This window comes from Bidens hawaiensis, unplaced genomic scaffold (assembly GCF_021521415.1).
Source record: "Bidens hawaiensis isolate Kalapana, Puna unplaced genomic scaffold, B.hawaiensis_p1.1 tig00004617_1, whole genome shotgun sequence".
In the NCBI taxonomy this organism is placed as follows: Eukaryota; Viridiplantae; Streptophyta; class Magnoliopsida; order Asterales; family Asteraceae; genus Bidens; species Bidens hawaiensis.
In genome coordinates, this window is record NW_027491281.1 from 454936 (window position 1) to 469503 (window position 14568).

The window sequence follows — 14568 nt, forward strand, 5'->3', positions numbered from 1 at the left end:
TTTAACGTACCGACGTACCATTAAATCGAAAGTTCTTTTCTGTGCTTTAATTCACTTATCCCGAAGCTTTAATACTTCGTAACATCACTAAATATCATATATCTCGTCTATAATGTAATCCTCGATTCATTCGGGCTTCAATAACCGTTAATCGGTTAATCGTGTTTCCAATACGATTAACTGTATAATTGAGTATAATCCGTAATGTGAATCATACATACTCGTATAAACGCATTATAATTCATATATTCGTTATTAAATAACACATAAATAGTATATACCGGCTAGGGTATACCTGAATTTGCCGGAATCGTTACATAAGTTGCCTGATTAACTATAACTCGGTCTGCGTAGCTGACTTTTAGTATGCACACAGCTAAATAGGTTCAATGAGCTAGCATGGGGATGGCACATGGCATGGAATGAACGTTTGGCATCTAAAGATGGAAGAAATGATGTTTAAAATATGACGTTTTATGTGACGTTGTAAAGACAAGTTTGTATGTTTTGTAACGAATGATTGAAGTTAATATTTCTGCGAAAAGTTTTAATTAACTTTGATTTGTAGAACGGTGTTCATGAGTAAATCCGACATAAAATGTAGGGCACCGGTAACGGGGCCTTACAAAAGACGTCGGAACATTCAAACACAATAGGCACGTCCTTTGTCTCTTTTCGTTTCAATTCTTCGGTGACGTAGGCCATGACTGCTAAGCATCCTTGGTTCAAATATTTGCTAGCTCTAATCATGGAGATTATGCTATCTTGGCCAGCGTCTTTGTCCCATTCGATTCGAATGGTTCGTTTGTCCGGGGCTCTAAGCTCTATGGTTTTGTTATTGCAAATGATACGGGCATGATTATCGAAAAACCAGTCCATACCAAGTACTATATCAAAGCCATCAAGAGTCACGGGTAACAATTGAATAGGTTAGATGTAACCAGCTAACAAGATTTTCCATGTTCTAAGGCTTCAGAAATTTTAACTATTTCGCCACTAGCGGTCTCGACGCTTATAATTTTATTTAATCTCTTTAAAGGTTCGTTTAATAGACTACAAAATCTATAACCTATAAAACTTAGATTAGCTCCTGAATCGAATAAAACTCTAGCATACGTGTCGTTAACTAAGAACGTACCGGTGATGGTTTCCAGCATGTCAGCCTCTTTCTTTGTATCAAGGACGAAAACTCTTGCGTTCCCTTTATTCGGTTCGTTCTTGTGACCGCTTCCTCCCGCGCCTCCTGATATGGTTTAAAATATAAATGTTATTATATAAATATTTCCTACAGTTTCAAGTATTTTGAGCCAGTTTTTTATTGAATATATTTTTATTTGGCTCATAATTGAATTTTAAATGTTAAATTTTTAAACGAGCTATATTATAGTATTCTCACTAAACTTGAGACCAATGAGCGAAGAGTCCAACTCATGTTGCATAATACTAGACATCATATAGTAGTATTTAGTAGTGCTATTGTTATTATAATTTTACTATTTAAAAGTATGATGTTTAATTTAACTCTTAATATCCACCGTTTATTTAATGTTGACAGGAAAATCAAGATGATTCCGGTGGTATATCTAGCTTGGTGGGCCATATACTAATAATAAAATATCATAAGCCCATAGTAAAAGAAACATTATGAGACGGTTCGTGATTTAAGAGAAAATGGACTCCAAGGCTAATCGAGTAAACAAAAAGAGTGAGAGAATTGGGCCTATGAAATTAAGTTTGTCGGTGGAGTTTGGAGTGGAACTCAAGTTTTGTTAATTATAGAGAATTATTAGAAACCCTACCACAAAAATATATTTATATATTATACAGAGAGAGCGGCAGGAGGATGTCAAAGAAAAGAAACGTGAAGCTAAAGATAATAATAATATATTATTTGGGGGTTTTAAAAAGTCACATACAAAAAATCCGCAGACCAAGAGAGGACTTGAAGTTTTGGTTTACCAAGGCCACGTGAGGGTGGTTGACGGATACGAGGGGAACGATTTTTGTTGACAATTATTGAGGGTTCAAGTGCAGCCAAAGAAGAGAGGATATTATTATTATTATTATTATTATTATTATTATTATTATTGACGTGAGGAAAAGAAAGAAGCCGAAGAATATAATATAAAATACTCTTTGTTTGGTTAGTGTAGCACGTGAAGAGCAAAAAAGAAGACAAAATATTAGTTTGGTTAGACTAAGGGGTGTGGGGGCTTTAGTGGGGGCAAGAACCAATAATATTATGACGTGTGACAAAGAGAGAAACTGGATAAGGGGGTGTTGGAGCCCCTGGTGGAGCCCCTGGCCCCTGGTGTGGAGGGGCTCCAGCAGGGGCTCCAGCGAAATTTTTTTTTTTTTTTTTTTATAAATATATTCAAATAACATATTATTAAAAAAACACATAAAATATTAAAAAAAACACACATTAATAAAAAAACACATTAATATCTAAAATTCAAATTACAAAAAAAAACATACTAAAAATTAAATAAACAATAATACTTAATAATAACACTAATCTAATACAAGATCATCGGGTCGCATCGCCCACAAATGTTCAACCAACTCATGTCGAAGATTCTCGTGTATCTCACGGCTCTTGATATTTGCTATGTTATGAAGTCTTTGTTGATCACTGATTGTGGACGGTTGTGGCGGAATGTCACCTTGGTAGTTTTGGCAGATAGCTTTGCCCTCGTCTTCTAACGTCATGTTGTGTAGGATCAGACACGTGTAGACGACGTCCATTATCCTCTCCCGAGTCCAAGAACGTATCGGGTTCGCCAGCACATAATATTGTTTTTTCAGAACTCCAAAAGCTCTTTCAATATCTTTTCTAGCAGACTCTTGCTTCTTCGTAAAATACTTCCGTTTATCGGCGATTGGATCTGTAAAAGCTTGAACTAACAAAGCCCATTCGTTGTAAATACCATCGACCAGATAGTACCCGTACTTGAAGAGTTCTCCATTTGCAACAAAAGCTTGAGGTGGTTCAACCCCGTCGATAAGGTCGTTGATCAAATGTGACTGATCGATAACATTAAGGTCGTTATTTGACCCAGCAACACCAAAAAAAGTATGTCAAAACCAAAGATCCTGTGACACCGCCGCCTCATGTATAAGGGTCGGCCCTTCATGATCACCACGGTGGAACTGACCTTGCCAGGCCGTTGGACACATAGCCCATCCAACATGCGTACAATCGAGGCTACCTAGCATCCCAGGAAAACCATGTTTTTCTGCGTGCACCTCATATATGCGTTGGATGTCATACATTGTAGGTTTACGCAGATATCTCCGAGAGTAAATCGATATGACTCCTACGTATATAAATACGATATAAGTATATATATATCTATAGTTACAGGCATTAAAATAATCTATAAACATATAATATATATTAAAAAATGTAATAAATATTTAATAAAAACTAAAATTAATGTTTTTTACCTTGGCAGAAAAAATGAAGGGATTCACGTGCAACCCTTTTCGACATCTGTAAATACTCATCCAAAGCGTCCGACGAAATGCCGTACGCTAATTGACGGATAGCAGCCGTGCATTTTTGAAGAGAGATAAAACCGGGGAGACCCCTAGCATCCTCCCTTTGTTGAAAAAAGGGATACCGTGCCTCTAAATAACTTGCTATACGCATGAACAATTGTCTGCTCATTCGGAAACGAGTTCGAAAATCCGACTCCTCGTATACCGGTTGAGGGCTAAAATAATGCCTAATCAAAGTATCGTTAGCACTCAATCGATCACAATCACGAGGTGGTGCTCTAACTCTCGGGACTCGAGGTTGCTAGGCTTGATTTTGCAAAAGATCCACCACGGTTGCGGTCAAAACTCCCCCTACATGAAGAAGCAAATCATCCTCTTCGGAGGAGTCGGAATCAGACGAGTACCACGACATTTTTTTTGTGTTAATTTTGAGAGGATTTTAGGAGGAAATGTGTATAATTGTGAAATGGAGTATATTTTATAAAGGTATATATTAAAAGTTTAAGAAAATATTTTTTTTTTAATTTTTAAGAGCCCAACGGCTCTTTTTGCTAAAACCAATACAACTTTCTCTCTCTCTTCTCCCGCTAACCAGCTCACGTCTGCCTTGTTTTTCCCGCTAGCGCCCCGCTAGCGCCCCTGGTGGTGTGGTGTTAGCGCCTGGGGGCGCGAGCGGAGGGGCTTTAGCGCCCCCATTGAAGCCCCACACCCCTTAGTCTTAGTGTAGCACGTGAAGAGGTTGGTGGCTACTATCTATTTTTTTTATATATATTTTTCAATGAACAACAATATCGTATATTTTATTTTTATTTCATACATTTTTATGAGTAGTTAAATACTTTACACTACCCAGGTTTTGGTTGAGTACTATGTTAGATTAATTGTTTGACGAACTATTATTTGACGTTGGTTGATTTGATGTTATTGTAAAGGTATTTAATTGGTTTGTTTATGATATGGTTGAGTAATCAAATCTAGTTTATTATTTTAATATTTATTCCACTTATGTTTAATAGTTTTTGGTGATTGTTAAATGCATGATTAGGTTGTCTACTTTGTGTTTTCAACTTGTTTGGGGTTTATGGTCGAAATAACCGTATGAATAATTTATAAAAGTTTATTAGATTTTATTGTTCTATCTCTAGAGATGCCGGGAGGCAATTCAGTGTTGTGTCATCTTTGTCTTTTGCGGGTTTGGTTAATAATTGACCGGGAGTGAGTTATCCAAGGTTCATTAGATTATTGTGATACAAGTTGTGTTCAAATTAATTATTAATACCCCCTTTATATTAATATATATTGTATTCGAAGAGACCGGGAGATGATTTGAGTTTTGGGGTACCATAGTATTATTAGGTAAGGTGAGATCGGGAGGTGATCCAAACCTTTAGCAATTGGGCTTCACATGTCATTACAGTTCTAGGGTGTCGTTGGTGAGGTCGGGAGACGATATAGCGTATTTTTAGTGGTCTCTAGTGTCATATTTTTAAGATATCGTTTTTCAACCATGTCAAGTTCGTTAACTATTAATTTTAACTAGTAGGATTTCATTACCTAGGTAGTCGTTTCTCATATTTGTTTTAAAACCCAATTTTTTATAAAGTTTTATGTTTTGTTACTTTATAATTAGTTACGTTTTATTAGTTTAAGTAATATAAAAAAAATTATAAAAAATCAAAAGAAAGTCTAGGTTAGTAATCATTAGGTTTAATAATTAGAGTTTACCCATAGTGTCCAAGTTTCGATATCCGTTCTTAGTTGGTAGCTACATTGCGTCCGGTACACTTACCGATTATGTGTGGTTTTTTAGGTGAATTCGGTAAAACTTGGTTTTTAATATTATATACGTTTTTCACACATCACCTCCAACAACGGGTTGTTTCTTGGGGCAATCAAAGCTTAGGTGTCCCATTTCCTTACAGTTGAAGCAAATCATTGAAAAGACCAACAAAACAACTTATATAAAACACTAGCAAGAAGCTAGACGCAACATCACAATACAAACAAGCACCAAAAACAAAAAGGCCGTGAAAGTGGGCAAACGAAAAAAATACATAAGAAAAACCGCACACGCCAAATACTAACCAACACACTACACCCGGAAGCCACACCAATCTTCCCAAGACAAACCGAATCTGTGCGACCTGTTCTTAAACCAAAGGAAGCCCATCACCTTTATCTCCTCTAAAAGAGTCGTAACTTGAATGGGAGACCCGTTATGCACTAGCGCGTTTCTCTTCTTCCACAAACACCATACCGTGACCAAACATATTGCTTGAAAAACTTTCGCTTTATCTTTGGGCACCGGGATAAACCTGTGTAAGTCCACCAAATCACGAATAGAAAAGATAAAAAAGTCCGGCATATTACACCATTGGGCAATTAAGCTCCACACCGTTTGGGCTAGGCCACACGAAACGAAAACATGTTCAACCGATTCGTCAACTTCCCCACATATGGGACACAAGACCGAACTTACCGGAATATTTCTTTTGGCTAAAGCATCAAATGTCGGTAGACGCCCAAGGACCGCCCTCCACGCTACAAACCCAACTTTCTTTGGAACTAAGTTATTCCAAACAAACACGAATTCAGGGATCGCGAAAGAGTTTTCAACGATATGAGCTTTCAAACTTTGAACCGAAAAAACACCAGAAGAGTCCAATGACCAAACCACCTGATCATTCCCATGCACCAAGCATAATCCTTGGCAGACCATCAACAATCCTCTAAACTCTTCCACTTCGGCCATATTAGTTGGACTTCTAACCCAATCCCACCTACCACAAATCCATTCGTCCAACATGTATAACCGGTCCGCGACCACACACCCTTTATACCTTTCAAGCGAGAACAATCTCGGAAACCTCTCACAAAGAGGAAGAGAGCCAACCCACACATCCAACCAGAACCAAGTAGAGTATCCACTTGAAACCTGCTGCCGAAAACAATTTTTGATAATAATGTCCGATTTCCGGAGACAAGAATCAATTTTAACAATTTGACTCCAGGGGCACGGTAAAGATAATTTGGCCGGAATAGCCGACCACGCTCTCGAGGAGTGATGGAATGCCCAAATAACTTTCCACCATAACGAACCCTTCTCCATTTTAAACCTCCACCACCACTTAGCTATCAACGACAAGTTTGTGTCACGCAACCGCCCTAAACCGAGGCCCCCGAACTTAGTCGGAGCTGTAATCTTGTCCCATGTGACCCAATTGATTTTTGCTTTCTCCACCGAGCCTCCCCAAAAGAAAGTCCTCCTCAACCGCTCGAGTTTTTCTAACACACCTACTGGAGCTTTAAACAACGAGAATTAATAAGTGGGTAAGGAATTAAGAACCGATTTTATCACCGTAATGCGACCACCAACAGAGAGAGATTTGGCTTTCCATCTGGACAATCTTTTTTTAAATAACTCCACAACCGCGTCCCACGCACTGATCGCGTTCATGTTCCGCCCAACTTGAAGGACAAGATGAACAAATGGAATAACACAAATCCTACACCGTAGAACACCCACGAGTTGTTCCATTTCAGGATCATCCACAAAAGTACCAAACACATGACACTTATTTAAGTTTACCCGTAACCCGGAGACCAAGTAAAAACACCTTAGAATTCGGCACAGGTTCAATGCGTTCTCGTTGTCCCACTTTCCAACAAACACCACGTCGTCGGCGTATAGAAAGTGGGAAAGAACCGGTCCCGACGGGCCGCACTTTAGCCCATAATAAAGACCACTCTCTTCCGCTCGTTTCATCATCCCCGTAAGCACCTCCATCGCGATAACAAAAAGGAACGGGGACAACGGATCTCCTTGTCTGAGACCTCGGAAACATTGAAACTCCCAAGTCGGAGACCCGTTAACCAAGACCGAAGCCCGACTCGCCGACAAGATAGCCGATACCCACTTTCTCCACCTTGATGGAAACCCCATTTGATCTAAAACCGAATCAAAAAAGTTCCAATTCAACGAGTTATAAGCCTTCTCTATATCCACCTTGAAGATCAATCCCCTCTTCTTTGATCGATTCAACCAAGCCAAAAGCTCATTGAGGATTAACGGACCGTCCAAAATGCTACGGTTAGCGAGGAAGGCAGATTGCTCCTCTGAGATAAGTCTCCCAATAACCTTCTTTAATCGACCAACGAGCACTTTAGAGATCACTTTATTTAAACATCCCACCACACTTATCGGACGAAATTCACCCAACGAAACCGGGTTCTTTACTTTGGCAATTAACGCAATGAAAGACGCTAAACAACCAAAACTAAAAGACTGAGCGTCAAAAAATTCATTAAACACTTTAACGAAATCCCCCTGCAAACTGTTCCAAAACCTTTTCAAGAATTTAAAATTATACCCATCCGGTCCCGGAGCCCGGTCACTATGACAGTCCCACACGGCTTCCTTGATTTCCAAAAGCAAAAACGGTTGCACTAACGAATTAGCCTCATTAACTCTAACCTATTCAGGTTAAATAAGACCAGCGATGGTCTAACCGCGACCGGCTCCTGGAATTTTTGAGCAAAAAAATCAAAGATTATATCTTTCAGAATGATTGGATTCGAAATCCACACCCCATCAACCAATAGGCCATGTAAACGATTACTCTTCAAATTAGCGTTAATAACGCCATAGAAGTAGTTAGAGTTTTCGTCCCCTTCTAACGCCCACCGAACCCGTGACTTCTGTTTAAGATCTAGATATTTTAAAAGATCAAAATCCTTCACAAAGGTCATACACTCTAACCTCCGGATCAACTCTTCCTCTGTTAAAAGTCTTCCCTCCCCGATCGATTCGATTTCTTTAATCGCCTTCTTTTTCTCCAAATAAACCCCCTCCTTTTGTTTTCGTTCTGCTGTTAACTAAAGTTTGATTCTAGACTTCAACCACCTTAACTTAGTCATTACTGCCAGGTCCGCCGCGCCAGAAAACTTGAAATAGCAGAACTGAAAATTCACGAACTCCTCGAATCCCGACAAATCAAGCCACGAGTTGAAAAACAAAAGGGGATATGCCAAAAATTTGTACCGACAGAAGACAGAAGCAATGGTATGTGATCCGAATACTCTTTAGATAAAAGGGTCAACGAGGCGAGAGGCCAGACACTCATAAAATCCTTGCATACCAACACCCGGTCAAGTTTACTAAACTTATCACCTTTGTCGGATCTGTACGTGAACACACCACCTCCCATTAGATATTCTTCCAACCCCGCATTTTCAATAAACTCATTAAATGTGGCCGCGTTCGAAGCAACAAACTCAGAGTTTAGCCTATCTTCGGGGCAGCACACTTCATTAAAGTCCTCAAGAAAGATGCACAAACCGGTAACCGACCCCCTCACCATCAACATATCTTGCCAAAGTATCCTCCTCTCCCCTGGGTCGTTTGGTGCGTAGACATTAAAAATATTAATAAGACAACCCAACGGCCGAATCAGCCCGCTCGTCACCATAAACCTCCGGTGTTTTACGAATCCCGTTCGGCAAAAAATAGATGGATCCCAAATACTAATCACCCCACCCGACCTACCAATCGCATCCACCGAGTCAAACTCAAAAACTGATCTCCCCCAAAACCTATTAACCAAGAAAGACGATACACAACTCCTCTTTGTTTCTTGAATGGCTACAAAATGAACGCCGTTGCACGTTTTTAAACCACGAATCCAGTCGGCTTTTCCGACTTCGCCCACCCCTCTAATATTAACGGATAAAAAATTCATGAGGAAACAGAAAAACTGCCCTCACCAATGATAACCCTTCTGACGAGATCACCAAACTCTTCCAAGCCTGCCCCAATTTCCGTCCCGATTCGAAATGTGGCAGACACTTCCACATCTTGGCCATCAGTTGGGACTACACCACTGACAGCTTCACCCCCGTTTATATTACCGACGGCCGGAGACGACACCGCCCCTGAATCCATCACGCCTCCTGTACATTGATGTTATCACCAACCTCCATCTCATCAAATACGTGATCCAGGTTTGGGAAATTAGTTATTGTTAAGTAATATTAGTTAGGTTTTTATTTTAATTTTAGAAATTCATATATCCGTTTTACTGTCCGAATGGATATCCGACTTTAAATACCCATATATATATATATATATATAGGGTTAGTATCATTTAAGAACTCTAAAAAAGCTAAGAACTATTAGGAACTCTACACAACCAAACATTTTTTTAATTTTTTTTATATATTAACATTATTTAAGAGTAGTTTTATCATATTTTATATAAAAATTTTTGATTACATATATAAATAACAAGTTTACATATGTTTAAAATTTATGTACTAACAAATTTATATAGGTGTAAAACAAAACATAGATATGTATAAAAACTATTTTTCAAAATTGTAATCATAAATATTGATATAAAAAATGATAAAGCTACACTCAACTAACATTAACATACAAAATTTTTTTATAAAAAATGTTAATTTTTAAGGGTTCTTTCAAGTTCTTAAATAATTTAACAGTTCTGTAATGATACTCATCCTATATATATATATATATATATATATATATATATATATATATATATATATATATATATATATATATATATATGAGACTAGGCTTGAGTTTGGGTTTTTCTTAGCTCCTTTGCATCCATATTAGCGGGGCCGGAAGGTAGGTGCTCTGTTACCACCGAAACTAAGACAAGCACATAACACACTCATTGCATATTCATGCCAAAGTGTAAAAGCTCGTTACACATGTGTCAATAGTTGACTCGTGCAAAATAATAAAATGTTTTATTTTATAAATGTAACTGACATGTAATATATGTGAAAAAGAATGCTATACGGAACTCATTTGAGTTCTCACAACTCATAAGAGTTCTAAAAATATCACACACATGAGCGTGCGCACGCGCACACACACATTAGGAATCCAAAAAGAGTGGGAAATTAAAAAACCGCTAATTAAAAAATTATTCATAAATTAAATTGATTGATCTTGTTACATAACTCCTTTCTAAGAGAACTCGTAACAACTCCATCTAATCATTTGATTTAGTTGTAGATTTTTGTTTTAGGCTTTAGATTTTTTCTATTTAGTTCTTTACTAGGTTTTGTAAGGCCCCGTTACTGGTGCCCTACTTTGGATGTTGGATTTACTCATAAACATCGTTCTGAATATCAGAGTTAATTAAAACTTTCATGGAATAATATTAATAGTCAACCATTCATTACAAATATTCATAACTTGTCTCTTTTAAAACATAAATAAAACATAGTATCGAAACATCATGACAAATCTTCAGATGCCAGCCTCTTCAATCTTGCCATGTGTCATGCTCAAACCAGATGTCTCAATCTGTTAACCTGCGTGCATACTAAAAGTCAGCTACGCTGAGTGTGTTCTAGTTAATCAGACGACATTCAATACATCCACATACTTACATATGCACCCGAAGTTACATACCTTCATATTTACTTACATACTTACATACATACGTACTTTCATCCTTTCTTTCATACTTACGTAATACTTTCATTCGTACATATACGTTTTAAAGAGCATTTCGCCCTGTTAACTTCGCCGATATTATTAGGGTCGGTTCCCTATATTCGCCGATATTATTAGGGTCGGTTCCCTACATTCGCCGATACTATTAGGGTCGGTTCCCTACATTCTCCGATACTATTAGGGTCGGTTCCCTACATTCGTACTACTATAACATACCTGCCCTTTACATACTTTCCTGGACAATACGTTCAATCTCCGAAGAGCGTTCACGTACCATCACATATCACACATACATTATTCATACATCAAATATATTCATACATACATCATTCATACATCGTACATAACAATCATACCTTTAACTACCACTTGACGGCACATGCAATATCCGAAGATCGTTCACACCGCGTCAAGAAATCATCATATGTAAATCATACAAGACATACACTTACCACCTAAGTTAAGTGTATTAACTATCACATTGAGTATGCACACAGCCCCGAAAACATATCAAGGAAGTGGGGCTAGAAACTCACCTGTACTCGATTACGTTCACCGTTAATTGTTATTCCTTTCCTTAGCTGTGCTCGACTAACTGTATAACAATTACACGTATCAATTTAACTATCACTACTCACATCGCGTTTCTAGTCTAGTTATTTCTATTAACTGTCTTATCACATTTTCCATTAGCATTTTGAATCATTAATTAATTTGCTACTTAAAAGTCCAAGGGCTTCTTTGTAATTAAATCATTCTTTTCTAAGTCCAGGGACCATTCTGTCATTTTATCAAACTTTTAGTTCGTTTCCTGGTTCTTAACGAATTGGCTTATCTTAGCGAACTGGTTCTTGTAACGAATTGAACCCTTTAACGAACTGGACCCTTAACGAATCAGTCCAAGTAGCGAACTGGACCTTCTAATTCGTTATTTCTTTTAACGAATGGTCAAAGCGAATTTGGAGCTAGTTCGTTAACTTATCTTTAACGAATTTAAACACGAATTAAGTCTAGTTCGTTAGATTTTCCTTTAACGAATCGCTTGACGAATTGCTTCCAATTCGTTAACTCCTTGTTAACGAATTACCTCTAATTCGTTAACTTTCCGTTAATGAATTAGGGTTAGGTCAGGGAATGTCAGAACATTCCCTGACATCTCTTAACCTCGTACACACTTTTCCGGCGCCGCCGCTGGAAAACCGCGGATTCACCGGAAAAACGAGTTTTATCTCATTTTCACCGTTTTTCGCCCCGTTCGGTCCAGATCTGAGCTAGAGCGATCCCTAAGCTCATCTTAGGTCCAGTTTATACCCGATTCCATCCAGATCTCGTGACTTAAACGGTTTAACGGTGTTGGCTCGTCGTTTCATGATTATATCTAACGGGTTATGCCCATACAACATCATACTATCATTACCTTGGATCAAGATCGGTTTTCTTGGTGATATCGGCTAGAGAGAGAGAGAGAGACTAGAGAGAGAGCTTAAGTGTGTGTTTTGGGAGGTGTATGGAATGTGTGTGAAATAAATTAAATGGGTGATTAATGGTTTATATATATATGGATCATGGGCTTAAGCCCATGGTCTTTTCTTCTTTCTTTCATAACCCAAGTCCATAACCCATATCCATTTAACCCAACACTAGCCCAACTCATAATAACTCGTATTTCATTTATTAACCGAAACTCGAAAAACGGGATGTTACAGGTTTGGTACCCGTATACTACAAGGGTTTAACAACTTGAATTATATTGATTAATAAAGTTGTGTGTTACATTAAATAGGTACAAAGTAAAATTACAATAATAACTCAGAAACTTGCAAATAAATCTCTAAAAGCTGGTTAGTAATCTATGTATCACACGAAGTAGATGAATAAAATAATAAATATTTAGTAAGGGATTCAAATCATTTTACATGCAATATGAAATGATTTGCTTTAAAACCGGTTGTATTATCAACACAAATTGCTATCGAAAAACAAAAAGTTTTTCTCTCAACTTTTTTGAGGAGCAAAATTTTGCATTCTAACTCTTGGTATTCTATTTTACACCCTCAGTGTCTTACCATCCCACCAAAATAGGAATTTCTACTCAAAAGTTAAGTGACTACTTGTTAGACTTTATGAAAAATATTACATTTGACCTCAAAAGTCAAAGCATACCTACAGCATGTTGGTCGATCTGTATGAGTGTTTGGAGATAAAGTATTCCAAGAAGTTTATTGAGTTATTTCCTTCGGTTTCTTATGCGAGCTCGATATGTGAGTAAGTAGAAAGAAAAATATCATTTATGACCTGATATACAAATTATACAATACTTTAAGTAATTAAATCTTAAAAAATCCGGTCATATAATTCACAAATTGTCCATCACAAGTAGTAGCGAGTATACCCCTTTTTTCTGAAAAGTGAAAACATTATAAGCTTCTCAAATCTGGTAATCAAATCCAAATGAACATCAATAGGAGAAAAAGTTAAAGATCCAAAAAGGCAAATCGTAACATCATTAACTTAAACTGACCCAGATGAAGAATATGTTCAAAAGCTCGCTTCTTCCATAATGGTAATCGATTAATCTCAAAATCACAATCATAATCTATTTTAAAAAACAATGTTGTTCAAAGTTTGAATCTGCGATGCACACTCAAGTGAATATAGAAGCACAGAAGACCCGATTTTAAAGAGATTCTTGACTGCAAAATTTATGAATCCAAATAAAGTTGCAAAGATGGTTGTTTCATGACAGAAATTGGAAATGCTGGAGTGAAATTTGATGGAAATAAATCACCATCAAAATAAAACAGGTTAATAAATTCTCTAGGTGTTATTACTTGTAAAATTGGATTGAAGTAAAACAAAAGTCGAAGCAAAAGATATCAGCCAAAGATGTGTACTTTTATACATAAATAACAATAACAATTTATTGATACGAATGAAATAGAACTAATTGTTGCCTGTAAAACAATAAGCTTACTCTCAACCTCACTAAACATAAACTTACAGGTACCACCATTTGACAATCTATATTCTTTCATGAAGATGGGCTATTCGTTAATAGAATAGCTTTCATACGTGGTTGATATTTGAATCAGAATATGCATTTCTCTGTCTTTTACACACACTTTATTTACAAATTCTTTTTGTATGGATACAAAACATAACAAAAAATAGGAAACTTTAAAATAAAATAACAACAAAAAATTTATGAAGGGTATGAAAAAAGAATCTAAAACAAACAATCATTGTAACTTAAAAATAAAAACACGTTACAAATATTTGTTGTTTTCATATAACAATTAGTAAAATTACAGCCAATTTGATGTAGTTGATGCACATTAAACAATATTGTGATACCAAATAGAATTACTCATATCTAAGAAATTTATAGATCACAACTGAAAATTAATAGAATGGATAAAAGGGGATTAGATTTAGGGTATATACTTTTATACAATTAGATTAATAATATAAAAAAAACTAAAATTAAAGTTAGCAAAATATACCTTCTGCAATAGAATACAATAATAATTTTGATGTGCGACTAATAATTGTTTGCCAGAGAACGAAAA

General features: G+C 36.8%; 1 protein-coding gene across 1 annotated transcript; it reads right to left on the reverse strand.

The window, feature by feature from the left end:
• Positions 1-5596: 5596 nt before the first annotated feature.
• LOC143627172 (uncharacterized) lies at positions 5597-9445 on the reverse strand. Its single transcript, XM_077097055.1, has 5 exons — positions 9300-9445; positions 8546-9216; positions 8092-8213; positions 6863-7978; positions 5597-6439 (listed from the first exon to the last, which is right to left on the reverse strand). Exons 1-5 carry the CDS (start codon positions 9443-9445, stop codon positions 5597-5599), a joined length of 2898 nt encoding a protein of 965 aa, XP_076953170.1.
• Between the last annotated feature and the right edge of the window lie 5123 nt (positions 9446-14568).

Bases quoted from the DNA above. Each gene is read 5' to 3' on its own strand.
- LOC143627172 (XM_077097055.1), bottom strand. From the start codon at position 9,445: ATGGATTCAGGGGCGGTGTCGTCTCCGGCCGTCGGTAATATAAACGGG. The intron at 9,217-9,299 runs GTTTGGTGATCT...CGTTAATATTAG, and splicing joins ATTGGGGCAGGCTTGGAAGA to AGGGGTGGGCGAAGTCGGAA. The intron at 7,979-8,091 runs GTGTGGATTTCG...TAACCTGAATAG, and splicing joins ATGGCCTATTGGTTGATGGG to GTTAGAGTTAATGAGGCTAA.